The sequence below is a fragment of the Mycteria americana genome, chromosome 1 (genome assembly GCF_035582795.1).
Source record: "Mycteria americana isolate JAX WOST 10 ecotype Jacksonville Zoo and Gardens chromosome 1, USCA_MyAme_1.0, whole genome shotgun sequence".
Taxonomy (NCBI): Eukaryota; Metazoa; Chordata; class Aves; order Ciconiiformes; family Ciconiidae; genus Mycteria; species Mycteria americana.
In genome coordinates, this window is record NC_134365.1 from 52,157,632 (window position 1) to 52,180,804 (window position 23,173).

General features: G+C 43.4%; 2 protein-coding genes across 3 annotated transcripts; both read left to right on the forward strand.

Moving 5' to 3' along the window:
- The first annotated feature begins 2,462 nt into the window (after positions 1-2,462).
- SNRPF (small nuclear ribonucleoprotein polypeptide F) lies at positions 2,463-3,908 on the forward strand. The gene is made up of 4 exons (XM_075491643.1): positions 2,463-2,621; positions 2,782-2,907; positions 3,157-3,221; positions 3,805-3,908. The coding sequence occupies exons 1-4, from the start codon at positions 2,619-2,621 to the stop codon at positions 3,869-3,871; spliced, it is 261 nt and encodes an 86-aa protein (XP_075347758.1). The 5' UTR covers positions 2,463-2,618; the 3' UTR covers positions 3,872-3,908.
- A 6,609-nt stretch (positions 3,909-10,517) lies between these two features.
- AMDHD1 (amidohydrolase domain containing 1) lies at positions 10,518-23,093 on the forward strand. 2 transcript variants are annotated; one of them, XM_075491644.1, is made up of 9 exons: positions 10,518-10,660; positions 11,944-12,050; positions 13,063-13,127; positions 13,705-13,982; positions 18,047-18,272; positions 19,258-19,382; positions 21,757-21,850; positions 22,256-22,416; positions 22,870-23,093. In XM_075491644.1, the coding sequence occupies exons 1-9, from the start codon at positions 10,524-10,526 to the stop codon at positions 22,982-22,984; spliced, it is 1,308 nt and encodes a 435-aa protein (XP_075347759.1). In that variant the 5' UTR covers positions 10,518-10,523; the 3' UTR covers positions 22,985-23,093. The 2 variants fall into 2 exon arrangements, with proteins under 2 accessions (XP_075347759.1, XP_075347760.1); XM_075491645.1 differs by lacking the exon at positions 22,256-22,416 and having other exon boundaries at positions 22,870-22,954.
- Positions 23,094-23,173: the final 80 nt, after the last annotated feature.

Consider the following 23,173-nt stretch of genomic DNA (forward strand, 5'->3'; position numbering starts at 1 on the left):
AAACTCTTTCCTGTTCATTTCCTGTTGAGCAGCAGCCTAAATACCCTGACCCAAAGGCAGAAAAGAATGGAAATTATTACTTCCCCTATTACATGGGGAAATACAATGAGGACAAAAGGTGAACTTCACCCCTGTGCTGAAGGTCAGGAGAAGACCCACGTAAGCAAACTGCCTCTGAGTCAGAATGATTCAGCCAACAAGGTAAACAGCAAATTCCTCACGGGGGGGGGGGGGGGGGGGCAAAAGCTATTTTGTTTCCCGATGGTTATAACCAAGTTATCCAGTTAACCACATCGGATGTAGTCACGCATTCTGTGCTTTCAGTACTCCTTCCTACCCTACCGCCACACAAAATTGCTGCAGACCCAGCCTACAGCTGATGAGATTACTGACGTGTGAATTCATGCACTGATTATGAAACTAGAAGTCAAGCACTCCTGCTCTCTGACTTCTATGCTGATATCTGATGCTGGGAAATTCTTCTGGTTTTTGATAACTTTATAACAACAGGCATGGAATATTTACTCATCCGTCAGAGGAACAGAGTGTATTAAAAGCTGAATGTAATTTCTCCTGTATTTCTTGGTACACAAAAAGTTTTCCCAACATGAGTAGGATACATTGTGATAAAAATTGATTCAATATGTAAAAATAAGAAGTGCCGTTTACAGATAACATACCAAACCTGTTATATTGCCATTCACAGATATACATATTTATCCTTGGCAATTGTCAGAAAAGTGCAAAAATTACTCCTACAGTATGATTTTATCCAAGATACTCACTCTAAGTTCATTGCGTTCTGCCACATTATACGTTATCACTTGAAATCAGCTATTCTTTACTCCAAGTGGCATGAAAAATTTTGCTATATATACCATTTCCCATTGTGTTCATGCTTTTCCTATATAGTCTCAACACAGACTACCTTACAGAATCTTATAACTTAGTTACTCTTTCAGCTGGCCCATAGTGAGTCTTGCTACCAGAAAGACTATTAGCATAATTTTGATGTCGTCTCTGTTGCCCATCCAATACACCGTAAAGGAAAACCACTCACATTTCTAATGACCATGGAAACAAGTATTTCAGTGCACTTTTGATACTTGCTAGTTAAAAAGAATTACAATTCCAGTTCTTATTCACTCTGACCCATTATCCATAAAGGTATCGCAACCAGTCTGTGCGAGGACAGTCTGGACCTGGCGAAGATATGTTGTGGAGTCAACAGCATTAAACACTCAGATTTAAGCAGGTGATGATGGTTTCGCTTTCAACACTAGGGCACTAGACTGACCTTCGGAAGGTAAAGTGCACAGAAAATGTAATAGTTCTGTTACAGAAAGGTTAGCTCCTGAATGTATGTTTTCCACATTCAGCATCCAGTACATTACAGATGGAGGGAATACGCTGTATGCAGGAACACAAAAACACATTGTGGCATTTGTCGACTTTAGACAGAGCAGTAGAAGACATTAGCGTAGATGTGACAAATTAGTAAACGGTACCAACATTGGTTCAACATATTTACTTGTCAAAGGTTAAAAGTCAGAAGTTATAGCTAGAGCAGAACTGACGTTTCATGAGTGTGAACAGGCTGATGCTCTCTATAGCCAAGAAGAGCTCTGGCAACTTCTTCACCTGGGAGTAGAGCACCCGCACATTGCCAAGGACATCGCTTATGCGTCTTATAAGGTCGGAGGTTTTCTATCCATGCGTGTGGAGTAACGAAAACATACTGGTCCGCAAATTTATTCTTAAACACGGATCGATGTCGCCATGCTTTCACCGCCTGGAAGGCTCGCAGGTAACGTCAGGAGAGTTTGTCCGAAGCCCTCCGTTGTGTGCCACAGCCATCGTGCGAGTCAAGCAGTGCCACCTCGTGGAGATCTACCCGTACAGAGGGAGACGGAAACGCAGACGTGCTACCTGCTGCCGGGCTGAACACGGTCCTCAAAGCTGGTACACCTCGAGGTGAAAAGCAAGCAGTACCCTGCTGGGAAGGACACACACACGCACGCACGCACTCCACTGCTCGGAAGCGGTGCGTCCATCCCCGGCCGGGAGGGCAGCTGCTGCCCCGGCCGTCCGACTTGCAAGGCAAAATAAGGTTGATGCCGGCCTGAGGGAGGCGAAACCGGCCCCCTGCAGGGCTGCGGGGCGGCGAGGAGGCCACAAGCCGGGAGGGAGGGAGAGGCCGAGGGGCCTGAGGTACGCGCGGCAAACCGCAAACCGCCCCCCGCCCCGCCGGGGCGGCACGAAGCGACCGGCGGCGGCAGGGCCGCGGCGCTACCCCCGCCCGGAAGGCACGCCCCGCCTCACGGCGCCAACGATTGGTTGCGAAAGGGGGGAGGGCGGCCAGCCCGACCAATGAGAGAGGCCAGCGGCGCCGCCGAGCCAATGGGCAGCCCCGCTTTTCGCTTCGCGCGTGGGAGTGTCCCAGCCTATTGCAAGAGCGGCGCGGCGCGGCGCGGGTGAGGGGTCAGAGGTGAGAGCGGCGCCCCCGGAAGTGGAAGCCGGAGCGGCGCTGCCTCCCATTCTTTCGGAGCCCGCGGCGCGCACGAGGGCTTCCCGCGTGGGCCTGTGTTTCTCGGGCCGCTGCCGCGCGCCGCGTCGCCATGGTGAGGGCGGTGTCCGCGCCGCGCGCGGGAAGGGGGCGGGAACGGGCGGGGGGGGGGGGTGGGCACGCGGGCAGCGGGAGCCGCGGCCGTTAACGGTCCCGAGGCAGCGGGGCGGGGCGGAGCGGGAGGGGCGGCGCTGACCGGCTGCTGTCCCCGGCAGAGCCTGCCCCTCAACCCCAAGCCCTTCCTGAACGGGCTGACGGGGAAGCCGGTGATGGTGAAGCTGAAGTGGGGGATGGAGTACAAGGGCTACCTCGTCTCCGTCGACGGCTACATGAACATGCAGGTGAGGGCCGGGCCGGCGGCGGAGGGGCAGGAACCGTCGGGGGTGCCGGTGAGGTGCCTGGGGCGGGGGGGGCAAGTGGGGCGCTTCTGAGGGGTCGGCTCGGCCCTGTGTCGGGTGGGAGCGGGGTCGCTCGGCCTCCCCCGGTCGGTCACTGTAGCCGGGCGGTGGGCTGCGGGGCGCAACCGCCATGTGCTGTGCGAAGCTGCTTCTGTTCTAATCGTTCCGAGTTCTGCTGGTTTTCTTCCCAAGCTTGCAAACACAGAGGAGTATATAGACGGCGCGTTGTCCGGACACCTGGGTGAAGTTTTGATAAGGTAATTAGGATCTTTATGGCAGAGGCAGGGTTTCTTTAAATCTCCTTACCACTTGTGTTAAAACTTGTATTGGTAGATGCTGTGCTTCTTGTCTAAGCAAGATGCTAAGTGTTAATGTAACTCTTATGTGAAGGCTATGAGATCCTTTCTGAGGGGAGGAAATGTGAACTCTAAAATATTTGTAAAGAAGTATTTGCAATCCCTATTTCAGGTAACTAAATACCTTAGTTTTCCAGATTATTGTAGATCTGTTCATCCCTTGGCATTGGTAGCGTATATTACTGTATTGCTACTGAAAACATTTTGCATGGTTGGACATTTATACTTGGCCACAGCTGTTAACCCAAGAGTAAAAATTTCTTGTACAGCATTGTCAACCAGTTACTGCTTTTATAAACTTGGGGTTTTTGCAGTTGTTATGAACTTTGTGGGAAGCTGTACAAGGTCAACAGCAGCACTTTGTTAGGCAGAATTTGGCTGGTGCCAGGCTACGCTCAAGCAGGCAAATACTTACAGCAATGTAGATAACGTGTAGAAAATTCAAACGCTTACAGTTAAGGGAACTCTTTGTTTCTGTTTACAGGTGCAATAATGTTTTGTACATCAGAGGTGTGGAAGAAGAGGAAGAAGATGGAGAAATGAGAGAATAGGTGTTTTGTATATCTGGAAATAAACTTTTTTCTCTTTTTTTTGTTTTTCCATAATTTTGTAATAATGTGTTTACTTTTTTTCGTTTGTATTTTAATATGGGGGAAGTTAACTCTTAAAAAGGTCTCTAATCTTTTAATGGCATCCAAAAAACTAATGCTGGAGGAATAGGCAATTATTTCAGCTTAAAACTGAAAATATTGGAATGAAAAGTGAATATTTAAAAACAAATAAACGCACACCCCCTCCAACTTTTACCAGTGTCAGCAAACACTGCTACTGTCAAGGGAAATATCTGAATTTAAGTGATTCCTGGAATAAATTAAACCTTCAAAATTGTGCACTCCAAAATAAAATAGATAGTTCATTCAGGTATCAGCTCAGTTTAGCGTCAGTGTCGGTACTCTGCCATCAGGTAGTCGTACTGAATGCAGACTAGCGTGTGATAGAAGGTAAAGGACTCTTCATCGTGTGTATGTGACTTTCTCCTGCTGTCATTCTAAGCTGAATCACGGAGTAGACTGAAGGAGCTGCAGGCATAGCCTTTTCTCTAATTATGATAATAACGGGCTGTAGAGTGAGCAACAGAAATCTTTCAAAAAATACCCTGATGTGCCTGCTGCAGGCTACTGATGATTTGGTAATGATTCCTTCAGCTCTGAATTGGTTAATTAAGAAGATGCAGCTGTAATGCTTTGTAGCCTTATTTCAGCAGAAACTAAGTTTCACCTCTAAGTGAAAAACTGTAAGTCATCTTTGGTATTTGCAGGAACCTCATTCTTAGCTGTCTTCTCTGCTTTAACGGCTGCAGGCTGTGAACAAAATACCAGTTAGCTTCCCATTGGAGACACAGGAAAATATGGCAGTCTGTATAGTTTACAGTATGTATGTAGTTACTATTTAAATACACTTAGTCTTTAAACCCATTTATAAACTATTTGGAAATAGTTGTGAAGACTTCACTGCAGGTGAGATGTGGAGATCCATTATACCCCAGTGTCTCTTAGACATATTCTGCTGCTTTGAGTCACAAAGCTTGAGGTGTGGCTGTACAGTCGTTATTAAGGAAGGACACGTTTGTACTGACTTTGTAGCTCACATCCACACAAACAAAAGCCTCTTGGCAGCTCTAAAGGTCCATGGACTTCAATGGCATTAATAGAATTAAGACAACACACTGCAAAATGGGAGTGTACTTTCCCAGTCTCTGTCATAAAAAGAAAGTCTCTGTTACCGGAATGTTAAAGTTTTGCAGGAACACAATAACCATGTTTTCAAACGTTAAGAGTAAACACTGAGGTTAACTGAATGTCCCATACCTATCAGTGTTGCTTAATGAAAGGCCGTTGCTTTGCCAGTGCTGCCAGTCGGAGACTCCCTGCTTGAGGCTCTGACAGAGCTAAGAATCGCTGCCTGTAAGAAGTGGTTTGGAAGGCATTCTGCACACCAGAACCCAGACAGCTAGAGGTACGCTTCATGAACGTACGTTACAACCGTTGTGTTACCTTGACCCTTCTCTCGTCAGTGATCGCGCACCATAATGCTGCTGTCAAATACAGAAGTACTATCCCTGTTCTACACATGGGGAAAATAGAATTCCTCCTTTATCCCTCTGTGATCTCAATAGTGGAGCTTCACAAAAGATAAAAATTCTTTGGTCCTCTGCTGTGGTCCTGGCCTGCCTTAGACATGGTCATAGGGTGGAAAAGGGAGAGGAGGGGACCCTTTTCTGCTCTTTGCAGACTCCAGCCCCTTCCCTGACAAGAATCGTACAGGCAGGTTGCACTGAAGCCCGAGGTGATACGGAAAAAAGAGGTTTTACGGAAGCCTTCAACATGCCACAGGTTGTGTCATGAGCTTACTCGCTTTGCGTAAGGAGAAGAGCTATGTGATGGCAACCTAATTAGGGAATAAAACCAGCATTATGGCCAGCTTCCCATCTTGGGTTTGAACACCTCCACAAAGTGCTGGGTATGAGCTTTTAGTAAACCACTCAAAGCGGAGGCTGCCTGGGGTCCTGCCACTGGCATCCTGGAGGCACTGCGGAGAGCTTGGCGCCAGCTCCGCACCAGCCCTGGCTCTGTGCATCACCACCAGTAGCAGCTCGATGCAAAGGCTTCTGAAATAAGGTGTCAACACAAAGGACATCTGTAAACTCGATCTCATACCTCAGCATATTCATAAATGAGTTTATCTTTCAGGTTAAACACTGTTGTTTGTCACCTACAGAAAACCATCCGTGTTTTGTGCTATTTAAAATGAAAGTCTCAGAGACAAGTCAGTCGTGAGTGCAATTCCACAACAACTCGGCTAGTGCTGGTTGTTTACCAGTAAATGACCCCATGGAAATCACTGCATACAGATCTCAGCTCTGCTACCTGGCCACCAAATGTGGTAGAACCCAACGAGCGCTCTGGTTTTCATTCATTTGTTTTCATACTCAAATTCTATGTTTCTTTAGTAGCAGACTGTAGTAGCTGTAGTGTACAGATAGGAAGAAAAATGACAGTTTATCACAAAGTCTAGCAGTCCATTTAAAGGTGGGTATGGTTCCAAATTTTTTTTTCACCATCCCCTGAAGGACAAACTGTGGAAAGAAATCTGTGTGGACTGCTGTGTTTCTAAAAGGCCCAGTAAAATCAGTAGCTTTCTGTGGAGGGACAGCGTTCTAAACGAAGACCTTGGCCCTAAAACTCGTATCTAGATGAAAAAAGACAAAGTTCTATGAGAATCTACGCTAAGATGAAGAATACAAAAGGAAAGACAAGATAAGTGCACTTACATTTTGCAAAAGCAAGAGCCCAGCCAGAACTAAGAAAACAAATATATTTTTCTCCTGTGAGCTGTCTCCCTCTTTCAAAGACTGAGATCTGCGGTTCTCCCCCAAAAGGTCCCCCCATCACCAGGGGGTTATGGACTTTGCCAAAGAAGTTATTGAGACAGAACCTGGGAACAGAGGGAGGATTCAGAAAGCTCGTCTGAGCAAATGCAATGTTTCCATGGTTTGAGAGATGCAAAGTTTTTCCGAATAGGAAAAAGAAAATGCAGAATTTCTTCATTTTTACTTTTGCAAAGCTATGCAAAAAAAATTTGTAAATCTGATGTAAAACTCAGTCTGATATGAGGGGAGCCAAGAGTATATAACAAATTTGCAATTTAATCTGGGTCAATCCCACATTTCAAAGTCAGTTTCATCCATGTGATGCAATTTCCATGTATGATCCTGAGGGTCCAGTAACCTCTGCTGCTTTTGTAAACAGGGAAATAGCATTCAGTAAATTCCACCAGCAATTACCTTTTCTTAAGACATGCACAATGCCTCCTTTCAGGACATTTCATCATGCTATGTGTATTACTGTAAAGGACAATTTAGCAAATGAAAAAACGTAACACACAAATGTAAGGAAAATTTAGCCCATATCTGGACTAAGACTCATACCCAGCCTTGGGCCTTCTGTATTTAATTACATGTTGGTTACAAGAATAAACATTCTAAAGTAACTCTGACAATGTATTTGAAAAGGTGTTCTTTGAGGAATAAGCGTATCATACACTCACGTAAAGCACCAGCAAGAAGAGATGAAATCTCTTAATCAATAACCTGATATTCAATTGACTCTTTTACTTATCTCTACTTTTACTATTTTTTTTTCCTCTCTATTCTTTCTGGTACCTTCCTTTGTTTAATTTTTTGGTGAAATGAGTTATTTTCCAACCCAAACCGGCAAACTCAAGGAACTTAAAATACCCAACAATAACATAAGTAAAACGAGCATAGGATATTATCCTCAAGCTGTTTTAGGAACACACACCTTTTCAGCAGGCAAAGACCCACCAGCTCTGTAAAGAACTGGCTTTCCATCTTCTATTGTGAAAAGAGTTCTCTTCTTTTGATTGCTTTTATCAACACCTATAAAATTTTGCAGACAAATTATCAGACACTATTGAAGATACCACATTTTAAAATTCTCTTCAAAATGCACTTTCACTGGAACATTAAGGTTGTGATTTAAAGGCTCTAAGTTTAAGGAATTTAGGCAGAGTTCCTCTGGCACCCTACCGTCCTCTGTTTACATCCAAAGAATTCTGCCATTAACATTTTTAAAATACAGCCCAACTGTGAGAATCTGTACTTTTTGAATCAAACTCAAGAATTTCCTGAGGATGCAACCAAGAAATCACTCCTGCATTTACCTTTCTGGGCAGTACTTTTAAAAATATATCAGGCACAGCATGTCAGAAATCACTGACTTTGCAGTGGATTGACCTTTTTCTTCATAAGCTGATCTATTGCAGAGAAAAATCTTCAACAGAAAAGAACCAGGGCATATACAAATATACAAGCACAGCTGTAAGTTTTCTGCAAGCAAAACGTAAGTCTGAGAATGAAATACACTCCTATCTTACTGAGCATAAAATCTTCACCTATTCTAAGGACTTAAATCAAGATCTGCCCTTGGTTCTTGGAAAAGCCTAGTGCACAGAACTGAATTTTATCTTTAAGAGTGTAACAACACACTTCTCGCAGGTGTAAAGCTTTACACAAAACTGATCTTTCCTTTTTTGCCCCTTTTACCAAAACTAATGTGATGAGTGGCTGGAGTCTGAGGTTGGATCACCAGAAATAGAGCTGCAGATGTCACCTCTGCTCTTTGAAATTCTCTCTGGAATTGCTGAAAGAGACAAAAGGCAAAAAATGTGTAGATGTGAGAAACATAAATGTAAGCAGCATACAGGCCAGTTTCTGTTTGACTTCTAGCCCTTGCTCACAGAAGCACCGGATGGCCAGGCATGCAATTAAACATGGGGATGTGCAAATACAGGTAGGAATTTAATGTTCACTGGTGGTCCTCTCAAGGGCAGAAAGAGCTGCTCGTGGAACATATACCCTGAAATATTTGTGAATACGAGGAAGATGATTTTGCCATAAGACAGCGCTACAGTGACGCCGTTCATTCTAGTCTCTCAATTTGCCTGCCCCCGCACTGCACACAAAGAGGTGAGCTATGTGGAGTCGCGGGTGCTCCCTTCTGCTCCAGCTGAATCATCTTCTCCCTGCTGCTTGTATTGGCAGGACTGATCCGGCCAGTGCCGGGCTCCACTGCAGCATGCTGCGTTTCATTCCTGACACACCAGCTCTCACCCCACCACTGCTGCTTAAGCATCTCTCCCCCGTGGAGTGTCCTTCTGCCCTTGCTATGACTCTGTTGCAAGGTTCCTCTTTAATTTATGCTTTCAAACATACAGCGATACTGCCGGGGAAAGCCAAAGTCAGCAGCAGGAACTCCTGGAAGCAGTAAAGCACCATCTACCACCTCGCCTGTCAATCTTCTGCACAAGTAGCAAGAGACAATGTTTAGGAGGAAGATGAAAATGATGCTGTGGTGCAGTATTGAGCCAGTGGAGCGGTATCACAAGGTAACACCCGATGCTATCATAGTTTTACTCACTTTTCAGGTTTGTTAGTAAATGCAATATACAGCATTTTAGCTGCATACCTTGCCTCATTTGAAAACAAGACTTGAGCAGAAAGGCTCATTCAAAGAGCCAACATATCCATCTGTTTCTGCTGTACAGGAATATGTATATACACATAGGCGTGTTACAAGCATTTTAAATTGATCCTATTTCTAAAAGAAAAGAAGGTGTCTAAGGAAAATTACTACCACCAGAAAGGTAGTTGAGGGACCACGTATTTAGAAATACACTCCATTTTCCTGCTGGGAATTACTGCAGCCCTGTACTCGCTATGAATGTTTGAAGAGAGAAGAAAACCAAAAATCCATGTAGAAAGTAAATATTTGCTCCCCGACTCTCCCATCCCTAATTCTGTAGGGGGCAGCAGAATCGCACAAACCTTTTGATGGTGGAATTGGATAAATTAATATCTGCCTGGATAAATTAATGTCTGCCTGACTATCCGGTGCGGTGAGAGGTGTTATGGTCCCTCAGGGGCTGGGATGCTGGCAAAGTGATGGATGCTGGTGACGTGATGGATGCTGGTGAGGTAATGGATGATGGTGAGGTGATGGATGATGGTGAGGTGATGGACACCGGCGAGGTGATGGACGGCAGGGAGGGGGCATGTGGCAGACATGCTCCCAATTCAGAAGCCCCCGTTTTCTTGGCAAAGAGAAATTTCCAGGTGGTGCAGTGCAGGCAGAGGGCTCCGGGAATCCCCAGCTGGCAAAACCGGTGCTTCGGAGCTTATCGTAAACCAGCACCATGTACGGATGTTGGCACATTGCCCCGGACCGCGGCAAGAACAGCATCCTTCGCCTAGCGCAGCAGGCTGCTGCCAAATTCACTCTTAAAGCCCTGTAGTTTTTTCAGCCCGGATTTCTGTCAAGTGGCGAATGTGGCATGGGTGAGGGACGGTCACCGCCACCCGCCTCACCCGTGCCCCGGAGGAATCATCCGGCCTGCCCTCCGCTTTGCTTCCCGCCTCCGTGTCTTCACCCTCTGTTGGGAGGCTGGTTAGCAAAGGCCAGCCGGGCAGGGGCAGGGGCAGGCCCAGGCCCCGGTCCAGGCCCGGCCCGAGGCGGGGGCAGGCCGGCGGGGCGGGAGGTGCCCTCTCCCGCGCCGCCCCGGGACTTTGGGCCGAGCGGCGGTCGCTCCCCGCGCTGCCCGCCATTTGCCGCGCTGCCAGCTGCCATGGCGGGCCGGCACCGGCTCCTGCTGGAGAACGCCCAGCAGCTGGTGCTGGTCTGCGGCCGGGGCGAGGAGTACCTGCTGCGGGAGGCCGCCGCCAGCCTGGCCGTGCTGCGGGACGCCAGCCTGGTGGTGGGGCTGTGAGTGCGGGCGGCCGCGGGGCTGGGGCGGGGGCGGCGGGGCTTGCTGCGGGAGCGGGTCGCTGCGAGCTGCCCCCGCCTCGACAGCCTGCCCGCCGGCTGCCAGCCTGCCTCTGCCCGGTGGCTGCCTCTGCCCAGCGGCTGCCTCAGCCCGGTGGTTGCCTCAGCCCGGCGGCTGCCTCTGCCCGGCGGTTGCCTCTGCCCGGCGGTTGCCTCTGCCCGGCGGCTGCCTCTGCCCCGTGGTTGCCTCTGCCCGGTGGCGGTGGAACGGCAGCCAGCTGCCTGCATTGAAACATGCCTTTGTAATTGTGATTATTTCAGTCCCTGTCCTGATAACTGCCTTTATAATGCTGTGTTTGCACTTCCCGCCTTGTAAAGATAACTTCTAGCCTGGTGTTGATCATAACTGCTATCCTTTTCTGCCTCTGCTGTGTTTCTAGGTGAACTGACCTGAACTAATAGCAATCCTGTAAATAATTTGTGTAATTAATGAAACTATAGTTAGTAATTAACGTCTATAATTACATCTCTCCCATTTCTAAATGTTCTAGCTGCAATATTCGCCTCTTAAAAATTCAGCCATGTAGCATAGAGGTTCCTTCAGTAAGGTACCCATGGTGACTCCTGGTTACTATTCCAGCGGCTTGCAAAGAGCTGGAGAAAGACAAGGCTTAAAGGACAGAGGTGCCGCGTGGGCCCCGGGAAGCTCCTCTCGTGTAGGTGAGGTGGAGCTCCATGCATGGCTGGAGGGGATCCCTCAGGTGCAGTGTAGCGTTCCCAGTATCATCCTCGAGCTCCACTGGGAGAAAATTGCTGTTGAACTGAAGATCAGCCCCAAAGAGCTTTATCCCTATGGCTTCCAAGGGCACAAGGGTATGATTCAGGTCCAGGCAGTGGAGGCTGGCAATGATAGTTTGATTTCTGTGAGGGGAAGAGTGCTCTGCAGATACTTGCTGGAGGAATGCTGTATATTTGCTGATCCACAAGAGAAAAGTAACGTTGTCTAGCAGAAATTAGAACAACAGAATACCAAGGTATCGTCCTGAGGGATGTAAGTAGAGGACATGACAAGTGTTACAGCAAACAATTTGAAATGCATGGCATTACCCCGTTGTTTTCTGTGCATCTGTAAGGTTAGCAAACCACCTCCTGTGTGCCTCTTCAGTCCTGCTGAAGGTCCGTACTCCTGCTTTCAGAAGGTTGTTGCTCCAGGAGCTCTGTCAGTGAGCACTTGACTTTTCAACAGGCTCACGCTTCCTTTGTTCGTTGTCTGTTGTTTGCAGAGATGGTTGTATCAAAGCTGTGGGCCAGGCAGATGTTATTCGCAATCAGTTTTCAGGAGCAACATTTGAAAGAATAATTGACTGCTCCGGGAAGTGTGTGTTACCAGGTAGGTGTATTTTTTTATAATGATACAATGCCAAATTGTGGCAAGTGCTTAGAGACAAAGTAAATGTGTATTAAACATCCCTCCATCCTTTTTCCTCTGTATTCAGTACTGGTTTGATAATATCTTGTGTTGAGGGGCAGAGTATCGTAGCTTCCTCATCGGGAGTGCTGCAAGGAAAAAACTGCAGCACTTGGGATGTTTTTTTGGTCTTGATGGTGGAGCTCTGTCTCCTTTTGGTTCGTCTTGCATCTGTTCCTCTGTATCGTAGATCACAACGGTAACATAGCTGGCTCACTGAGTGACTTTTCAGATTCACCTCTGTTTTCTCTACCCTTTCTGCCCATCAGCCGTTCAGCCGCGGAGCTCAGTCTCTCCGTCCTGCCCGCAGCCAGTTGGAGGCAAAAGGGCAATGCAGGATTTTAAGTCACATACTCTGCAACTTTATGTAATTAAAAAACAAACCTAGGCAAGTCTACTGCATGTTAAACTTTGCAAGTGGTGTTAACACACAAGCTGTTAGACCTCTGTTTCATTTGCAGTGGGCTTGGGCATTCAGTAGTGTTGGTTTGACAGCTCATAGAAAAAGCTCCCACTGGACTAAGTGGACTATTGCTAGAGTAAGTGCTAGCGTACTACACCCAGCCTAAGCACTTTGCTTTCTTTAAAGGACACAGACTTAAAAGTCTAATGAACTATTTCAAAGTTTGTAATTTATCCCTTCTTTCACAGTTTGAAAATGTCATCAAAGCAACATGAGGAACTGAGCAAGTGATGCATTTACCTAGAGATGTTTTGCATAAGGTATCAGCCAGTACACCTAAAAAATTTGAAAGAAAATTAATAGCCTTTAAAGAAAATCCTAGGTTTTTAGCTGGTTGGATTTTCTTTTTCTTTAACCAATAGCAGCTTTATAGGGGAGCTTCTGCTGTCCGTTTTATTTGCTTCCATGTTCATAAGCTTTTCTCTTACACAGTGAAATAACCTGAGTGTACATTTACTTTGTTTTCTTTAGGCCTGGTAGATGCACATACACACCCAGTGTGGGCTGGTGATAGGGTTCATGAGTTTGCAATGAAGGTAATGACATAAAATTACACAGCTGGATTTTTTTTCCTCTTTTTTTATGCATAACTATTTCTACTTTCTAGTGACTCCCATCTGTCATTTGTAGAAAAATATATAATTTCTGTCAGATAGTCTAACTGAGGGAGGAGGGATGATTTCTGAATACTGGTAGGCTGAGAGAGGAGGCTGCAGCCTTCACAGCCAGCCTTGATATATTTTTGCATTAATTGAAGGAATACAGGAGTGCTGCCTTCTATTACCATCTAAATCTTGTGGGGTTTTTTTTTTCTTTTTTTTTTTTCCACATAAATGAATTTTTGAGCTAGAGATAGGTTTTCCCCTTGGGCTCAGGGGGAAGCAAATATTCAGAGTAATTCTCTGTATGTGGCTTCTTACATCATTTCTTCACTTAAGTGGAGGGGGGAGAGGAGGGGGAGGGAGGAAGAATTAATGGGGATTTTTTCCCCTCCTCCTTTTCTCTCTCACTGCAAAGAGACCTTAAGGCACTTTCCAGAATCCCTTGGATAGAAAATGCACATTTAATACCTAATTGTATGGGGGGTTTGTTTGTTGTTTTTTTTTCCCCAAGCTGGCAGGTGCGTCCTATATGGAAATCCACCAGGCTGGGGGAGGAATACATTTTACGGTGGAACACACTCGGAAGGCCACAGAAGAAGAGCTGTTCAATACTTTCAAACACCGACTCGAACGCATGCGCAGAGCAGGATCTACGTTGATTGAGTGCAAGAGTGGATATGGCTTAAACTTAGAAACAGAGCTTAAAATGCTCAGGGTGATCGAACGCGCTAAGCAATCCATGGATATTGGCATTTCTTCAACGTACTGTGGAGCTCATTCTGTGCCGAAGTAATACGACTTGATTTTTCTTGCTCTTGTTAAGTATTACTGCTTTGCACTGAAAAGCGGCTGTTATTTTCAGAAAGGTTTCTTCTGCCTAGCCCTCCTAAAATATAACATATTTGAAACAATACCCAGTATTTACAGAAGGTTCTCCTAAATTTTAATTTGAAGGAAGACGGGGAAGTATTATTTAATGGCTACTAAATGCCAACGTAAGCTTAGTACAGAATCCCTGCCTCCAGCTGATGCTCACACTGAACATAATGTGGATTACAGGGTTTCCTGTACAGAAAGTTCTTCTGCTTCGGTTTGCTGCTACCCTTCAAGCTTAGTCTCTGCCATGAGCTTTTATTTTGACCAGCGAACAGAAAAAAATACTGTATTTAATCCTCATATACCTCAGTAAACAAAGCTTAATTATGCTTCCATGCAATGAAGAATTGCATACATCTTCTAGGTATGAGATGAGTAGAAGATTAAAGTAAATGTGTTTAATCAATCACAACTATTTTGATGGCTCAGGTAGACATACCATAACAAGCCTTTCTCACTTTGACATTGTTTTCCCTATGATGAAAATAACATCTTCAAGTTACCAGATTTCGTTGTATGAAAAAATTAATGAGTTTTAGCTCATTATGTGAAACATATGTTTTGACAGACTAAGTAGTAGGCTGCTGCAGAACATGGCATGTAAGATGGAGGCAGGCCTAGCATCACAGGGATACTGTGGCAATATTTAAGAGATGTTCATTAAAACAAAAAAAGCATACTCCAAAAAAAATCTACCTCTTCCAACATTCAAGAAAACATGATCTAAAAAAATTTATTTGCAATTTAATTATTGTGTATTTGGGGCAGGACGGCAAATTATCTTTTGTTAATGTAACTATTCAAAAGGAATCCTGTATCATCTTCAGTAACTGGAAGATGGTTAAGAATAAAGTAACTAAAATCTGCTGAAAACGCCAAATTTCTTTCAAGAAGTTCTACTAAAATTTGGAGGGCTTAATGGTAAAACAAAATTGAGGTTTTACCCCAAACTATATATCTTAGCCCTTCCTTTCCTCCTCCCCTAAAAGGCCTTGGGAGGATTTCAGTCAAAATCCTGATAAATAGTCTTTCCCACCAAAATATTCCAAGCATTTCTATAAACTAAGGAAATAAATTCCAGTGTTTTTACAAATATATCAAATGTTACATGTTAGAAAGACAGGTGTACCGTCTCACTCTCTGCACAGTTCTGTCCCCACTGATGCGTGTCAAGCATAACAAAATATAGGTAGTGAGGATATTGTATTTGAAGTAAGGAGAAAAGATAGTTGGGGATTTGAGGAAATTTCCTGAAGGAAATACTGAATTATCTGTATTTTCCAGTTTGAGTCTTCTTAAATCCTCTTCTCTTTTCATTCAAATGTTCATGCCTAGAATATTTTGCTTGAATTTTCTGCTGCCCTTCAAACTTAGTCTCTGCCTCGGTTTTTATTTTGACCAGGAGGAATTCTGCAGTTCTTCCCTGATCCAAGGCCTGATGTTCAGAGCCGTGGTCCTCAGCCTTTGGCTGGCTCCTGAACATCTGGGCCAGTAACATGCTAAGGGAAGCATCCCGCTTTGCTGAGCTCCAGTTTTAAACTCTGAATTTCCTGCAGCTTCAGTAACAGTGGAGGATCGCAAAGGGAACACGTTGCCCGCAGGCTTGGGGCTGGGAATTGCTCTTTGATATTATTTATGCAAATGAGATGATGATCTTGTGGATTCTAGAAGCTGTTAAACAGACATCTTCCAAGCCACTTAAGCTCATGCCAGTTTTCTTCCATCATTATATTCCATAAAACTGCCCTGTAGTTCAGTTATGCATAAATCATCAAACAAAAGAGTAAGATTGATTTAACTATTTTTATTTAAACCTTCTTGATTTATGTAGGTCTTAAAATGTAATGCCCTTTTTTGTTGTAGGTACTTCGTGGCAACTCTTGACTAGATAGCCATTAAAAGTCTAATTATTTTCTGATTATTTTGGAATTATCATAGTCATGCAAAGTTGTTACTGCCAATTTGCTAACATTGAATTAATTTAAAATAATTCTATTTAATGTGAAACAAGAGAGCAATGTTATGCTTGCTCACGAAAAATGCTGCTTAGACCCCCCCGGGGCTGCTGCCAAGGAGCTTTGTTAAATTCTTGTTAAGCCATTTGCTTGCTTACTTCTTACACTTGGCTTAATTTACTGTTGCAAGTCTGGCCTCTGACAGCAGAAGCATCACCAGAAAGTTCATTTAATTGATAAAGTTGTCAACTCTTCCATGTTGCCAAGTCTTGCAATATGTGATGTGTCTTGTAAAGCTTCAGTATGTGGAGTCTTAAGAGGAGCCTACTTCCAGAATTGCCAGCGCTGGTTATTCTTTTTTCCCACCTGCAAATTAGCTTTGGGCAGATGTTGAGAACGTGCTGTGTGTATCTGTTCGTGATTTCTAGGTATATGGTAATTCAGTCTGATTTTCTGCTTCTAGAAGGCACCATTGACACATGATTCACATTGACCAGGGGTTGGATCAGATGAGCTCCAGAGGTCCTTACACAGTTGTTCTGTGGGACTATGATACGGTGTATTGGTAATAGGCAGTACTTACTAAAGTATGCGCCAAACGGTGCAGGCTACTTTAGTCTGAGCCATCCTGAAGAAAAATAAGGCTGCTCTGTTTATAGTGATCCTTGTTCCTGTCCATTGCTTTTAAAAATGTTTCCAGCCTCAGAACTTCTGGTTCGTTAGAAAATGAACCTCAAAAGCTCACAGCAGGGGGGCAAGGAAACAACTGCTCTGTCATCCCTCCAGTCATCATTTTGGCTCATATTCATGATTTTGAGGATGTCTGATTCTAATTTTTTTTTTTTTTTTTTTTTGATTGGCAAAGCTTCACTGGGCCCTTTTCATCTTCAGGAAGAAATTTTCAAAGTGATTTCCTGAGCAGAAGCCTCTTGCATTAGAACAACGGCAGTTTTGAATTCTTGGGCATTATGTCCCCTCAAAAAGTGAAACCAACACTTAGGTTTCCCTCTGTTTTGTCTTGGCTCTGGTCCTAATCTTTCAGTCCAAATTCCTCCAAAGGCTTCAGAGTAAAAGAAGAAAAGGGAGGAGGTTGGCATGGTAAAAGCTTGAGCAACCCCAATGACTGTTTCAGTGAGAGGTGAACAAAAGAAGTCCCATAAGCCAGGTTCTGCTCTGCTTTATAACCACACAACCTCGTTTATAAATCTAAGCAGAATTTGGCTTCTTGAATTTACGGCCACTGTAAAACTCCCAACTTTCCTACATGTGGCACTCATATAATGCCAGTCTGTGCATGCTTTCCAGTGCCTGAAATGAGGATTGAGATGTCACAGCGACTTAGCTGCAGTACCTTACTTATCTTTGGATCTTAAAATTGCAAAATATTAACTCAACTGCAGATTTTGGGATTGTTTGCTCTTTCAGAGGCATTTACTGATCTCTCCTGGGTTATCTTTGTGTAATAGGGGGTTCATAAATGGTTCTGACGTTGGCAAACTGAATCTCAGGAGGCTCCTCTGATTTAGAAAGAGTTATCTAGCTGTCACTCTGAATGATATAAAAGGAGGAGAGGTAAATTTAAAATCATGATTTGTGCTGCATATCCCCTTTGAGCTTTGATACTTGCATAAAAATATTGCATGAATACCATTTGAAATATTTAAATAATCATTTACCTGTTTTAAATAGTTGTGTTTTAGAATACAGTATAAGTAGGTCAGAATATATGAATAGGACAGCAGAAGAATTCGTTTTAAAATTCCCATGTCTTGGTTAGCATCCGAGAAGATAACCTTATAAAAAATACCTCGTAATACAATCTAATATTATTTGGATGGAAAGTAATTAGTGTTTGAGAGTACATGAATTACAGTAGTTTTAAATTTTTTCATCTGAAGGTTTTTTGAGTGATTTGTGTTTGCATCATTTTCTAACTAATCTAGTAATTGCATGTACAATTTGAATGTTTGCCAGACTTCAAGGATGTTATTCTTATGGGTCTGTAACATTTTCTTTTCATAGAGGCAAAACAGTTACTGAAGCCACAGATGACATTATCAATAACCATCTCCCTAAACTGAAAGAACTCAAACTAAGTGGTGAAATACATGTTAACAATATAGATGTGTTCTGTGAGAAGGGAGTCTTTGATCTGGATTCTACTAGGAGAATTCTTCAAGCTGGAAAAGATATAGGGTTACAGATTAACTTCCATGGTGATGAACTCCATCCGATGAAATCTGCTGAGGTACGTCTTTCTTAACATTCAGTTAAGCCATTTTTGCTTTTTGCTTTGCTTTTGTGAGAGATGAATCTTTGAAAGAATTGCAGTTTTCAAAACCAAGGTTTTCTTTTCTAAGACTTTATAAAATAGACCATTCATAGACATCTATTTCTATCAGACGATAGAAAGTGCAGCCCTTGTGCAGCTGTGGAGTTAAGGACATGGGAGGAAGCCTTGACCTCTGGGACTAACATGCACTGCCTAGTCAAACATTGACTTTGCTTATCTTCCACATGGGATACAGATGGGGAAAGTGGATATCCATGAACCCAAGAATGACAAAAACATGGTTTCTATGCAGCTTGAAAAATATTTTTTCTTTAAATGTCCTGTTAGCAGCAACAAGTCAGATGTGCAGTGAGCACACTCAGAGGGACGGTTTAGTCAAGAATAGGCTCCCAAATATCTTGATAAAAAAGGTCACTCTGAGACCATGCTTCACCATTATTTAAACATTGCTTCCTTCCTGTGGGGTCTGCTCAAGTTATTCTCTGCTGTATTTAAAAAACCAAACCAAACCAAAACAAAAACTTCATTGATCATAAAAGCCTTTTTGGTGCTTCACCATTGAAGGCAGCAGCTGCACTACTAGTTCTGCAACCAGTGTCAGTTTTGTCAACCCTTTTCTGCTGGCTACTTTGTGAACAGGAGTGGATGATGGTTTTATCCATAGCTGTCCCATAGTTTGCGTGTTAGTCTGTTAAAAACACCACTGAAGGTGCGCTTCCACTCGGTGGGTGGTTAATACTTTTTTGTGATCAACTTTTCCTGCAGTAAAATAACAAATATTTTATCTCTGCATTTTGTTTGTTCTTTCAAGCATTTGTTATTTTTTTCTTTTAGTTAATTTTATATTAATAATGGATTGTCTCCTCCAGTCATTTGATAACAACACTGCTTTACTGAATTAATTGAGAACAGTGAGTAATTTTCTTGAAAATTTGCTTAGCTTGGAGCTGAACTAGGAGCCCAGGCTATCAGCCACCTGGAAGAAGTTAGTGATGAAGGTATCACGGCAATGGCAAGAGCTAAGTGCGCTGCTGTCCTTTTACCAACAACTGCCTACATACTAAGGTAAGGCCACTAGATGGAAGGTAAACTTTTGTAACAGCAAAACCATGTTTGTGGTTTTAGGGTCTTTTAATGTAAAAGCATAAGCTTGTATCTATGCCTTAAAGACCAGGCTGGATCAGTGAAGACAATCACAAATACAAAGAACTGAATGAGGCTTCTCATGTCTTGGTTTTGGTGGAGATCCTCAAAAATGAAGCAATACCCTACTTCTGAGAAGTCTCACAGCAGATTTCGAGTGGTTCAGTCAACACTGGAATTTAACCCTTATGACAGGCTAAGGTCATAATCAGGCATTCATTTAAGAAGAAAACCAGACTGGTTTTCTTTAATCCATTTTGCCTTTGAAAACTGAATTGGCTTCTTTTCAGGCAAATTGTATCTGCAATATATGTATTTGCTCTCTGGCAGAAGGCTTTGCTGGGAAATGAATCCTTTGGTTATCTAAAGTACTGACAGACTGTGGGTAACTTTTTAAAAATCTCATCTGATTTTACCCAGGCAACACTGAGGAGAATTGCCTTAAGAATGCTATTTTCCATATGCAGATATTCCAGATAAGCATAGATGGATCACGCGCTTACCCCTAATGCCAAAAATAAGCCACCTAGATGATGAGGACCGCGATCCAATAATACTTTCCCTCCTGTGAAGAGAAGATCCTTGAGATAATTTTGGTTTATTTTCAGCAGCCCGCTTTCTGAGGCATCGAGGCCTGTGCCATTGCTGCCTGTGTTCACGTCTATGTCCATGCTTGTGTTTCTATTTGTGGTTAGCTATCTGTGTCCTCCACCACTGCTTTTGGACCACTGGCTGATTGCAACTACATGCACTGCCAGAATACAGATATCGGGGAGGATGTATGGTCCTGCAAACTGACCCCAGGCAGGGAGGTAAAGGAGACAACAGAGATGCAGCCACCTGTGGAAAAGGCTGGGCTGTAACTCACATGTTACTGCAGAGACTCCATGCAGTAGAAAGTTTATAACCTCAGGATAAGTCTAAGATGGCGATAATAAATAGCCGTAGGAAATGAGGCCTCGTTTGTTCCAGTGTCTGGTGCACTATTTACTGAACACAGGCCTCCCAGTCTAATACAGTCTAAAAATGAAGAGGAGATATAACAGATAACTGGTTAAAAGAGTATTAGAGGGCCAAAAGCTGTGCAATGTATGAGAAGTTGCTATGAGGCGATGTGGTACATCCTTTGCTGGCCTCCCTCACCTCCTTTGGTACCACTTATGAGAGCTCAGACCTTGGGAGGTCCTGCCCCTATACTGTCCCCTGGTTTTAAGAAAAGCAGTAGCGGCCAGGGCTTCACCAGGTAGCCAGAAGTGGGCCAAAGAATGCAGCTGGAGAGTTGCTTAACAGTTAGCCTTTGCTAACTGTTGCTTGCAGTACTCCTAAGGAGTCTGGCAGCAGAGCACAGCAGGGGATGCAGAGGCTGGAAGGACGTGTGAGGATGGGGAAAGGCTCTTAAGACAAATCTTTTTAAACACGGTTAATTCCCAGAGCATCGTGTTGTGCAGGAGCGGGTGGTATTATCTCATAAATCTGCTAAGAGGCTTCTATAGGGAGAGGGTTGTCGTATACGAAATGTGAGCACTTTATTGAGATGTCATTTATTGTTCTTTTCTGTTAACTGCAGTGCTTTTAAAACTACTTTTTGAGCAGCAGATGTTCTCATGTTTCATTTTTATTGTTACACTGGTTTGGACACGATGTTTGACGCTATTGGCTTTACAGCAGCTATGGCTAAAACTTCTTAGAGAGTGTATTTCCTAGTGCCCACCCTTGCAAGCACCTACCCAGATTAACCCAGTGGCCAAACAATTTTGAAATGGCTATTCCAGATATTGAAGTTATTGAAGATATCTTTTGCATTAACATTGCTAAGTGAGAAAATCCTCTAATGTATAAAAATTAAATTCATAGCCTCAACTTAGTATTTTGAATTGCCAACAGAATTGGGAAGGGACTATTGCATTGCTTATGCCATTGCTCATATTTGGGAGCTGGTCCTTGAAGCTATAAGGACTAGAAAAATACTTTTTGAGCAATGAAGATTTTCACCTCGTAAATCCTTAAGTGGCTGAGGCCTGGATAAATACCAGAATTTCAGTGGCCTGGAGCCTGATGCTTGATACTGGCTGCTGCCACATGCTGTTACTGCAAAAACAGTGAATCACACTTCCCATTTACGCTGTCCATAGGGTGACAGGTAGGGAGCCAAGAGGAGAATTTGGCCTTTTGTCTCCAAAAGGATTAGTGTAACTGAAGGCATGAATGTAGCCAAACCAAGTGATGACTTTTGCTCTTGTAATTAATCATGTAATAACTAAGCAAATTGTACTGACAAGTGTCTTTTTCCCACTAGACTGAAGCAACCTCAAGCTAGAAAAATGTTAGAAGAAGGAGTTATAGTTGCTCTTGGCAGTGACTTTAATCCTAATGCATACTGTTTTTCAATGGTAAGCTATTCCTAATACTTATGACACCACAAAATTATGAAATCTCTTACCAATACAACTTGTGTATAGATCTTGTGCACTTAAAACAGTCTTTGTATCCGCAAAGAGAACTGTCTGCCCAGCTTAGACAATTGCTCATGTTTATTTATGTGAGTTGGTAGTTTTTGCCAGAAAGTCTTGAAACCAGAAGGGCTTCTATTCTTCATATGCACTGAAAGGCTTGTAAAAAAGGCTCTCAAAGTTCCTGATTTTAGAGTTCTCATTTTGGAGTTGGCAAGATTTACATCATGCAGGACAACTCCTTCTGTTGCACAAGGAGGGAGGAGAGTGCTTAGGGATTTGAGGCATGAACAGCTTTATTTGTGTTACTGGTAACTCCCATTTTCCACTTAACTTGCCTACTAGCCTATGGTGATGCATCTGGCCTGTGTAAACATGAAGATGTCAATGAATGAAGCACTAGCAGCTGCCACCATTAATGCAGCTTATGCTCTGGGAAAATCAGACACGCATGGCTCCATAGAGACTGGCAAGCAGGGGGATCTTGTTATCATAAATTCGTCAAGGTTTGTTCTACCATTGCCGTTTGAAATGTGATTTAACATAAGGGACTTTGTTTTTCACCATATTGTGCATAGTGGAGAGGTTACTGAATTCCTCGTGCTTTAGAAGTTATCTTCCTCTGAAAAAAGGGACACTGCTAGCATTTTAGACCCACTTTCATTCACCTTAATCACTCCAGTGGAAAATAAAGCCTAAAATTTTGGGGCTAATATTACTAATAATCCATGCCTAATTACAAATTATCTAAAGATAATGCCTGTTTATTTTGTGGAAGGAATTCTCTACTGATTTGTACATTAACTCACTGTATTCATGTAACGAGAGATCAACATGTAAACATGGAATAGTGTTTTCCGATGGTTTAAGCAAATCTTTTGTAATTGCCAGGTATACTAGGTATGTGACCTGCTTTTATGCAAGTCCGGTTATTCTTAAACATCTTCTTGTCTTTTTAGGTGGGAGCACTTGATTTACCAGTTTGGGGGACATGAAGCATTGATTGACTATGTTATAGTTAAAGGAAAAGTCATCTATCAAAATGAGAGGTGTGGGACAATGAGCAGTTACTGAGAGAAGACAGTAATTTAGGAAGCTACTATAATCAAATTAGCATGGAATATTTCAAAGCAACAGACAAATCAGATTTGTATTTACTGGTAAATTGCTTTCCTGCTCACCTTACCAGCACTCTTACTCAAATAAACTTTACCAAGCATTATGTATCTGGTGCATCTTCATGTCCTCTCCACCACATAAAAA

What these genes read in the sequence shown, in the direction of transcription:
- SNRPF (XM_075491643.1), top strand. An exon ending in ACGGCTACATGAACATGCAG is followed by an intron (nt 2,908 to 3,156) that starts GTGAGGGCCGGG and finishes TTTCTTCCCAAG; the next exon opens with CTTGCAAACACAGAGGAGTA. An exon ending in CTGGGTGAAGTTTTGATAAG is followed by an intron (nt 3,222 to 3,804) that starts GTAATTAGGATC and finishes TTCTGTTTACAG; the next exon opens with GTGCAATAATGTTTTGTACA.
- AMDHD1 (XM_075491644.1), top strand. Translation starts at nt 10,524, where the DNA reads ATGGCGGGCCGGCACCGGCTCCTGCTGGAGAACGCCCAGCAGCTGGTG. An exon ending in ATGCATACTGTTTTTCAATG is followed by an intron (nt 21,851 to 22,255) that starts GTAAGCTATTCC and finishes CTTGCCTACTAG; the next exon opens with CCTATGGTGATGCATCTGGC. An exon ending in GTTATCATAAATTCGTCAAG is followed by an intron (nt 22,417 to 22,869) that starts GTTTGTTCTACC and finishes TTGTCTTTTTAG; the next exon opens with GTGGGAGCACTTGATTTACC.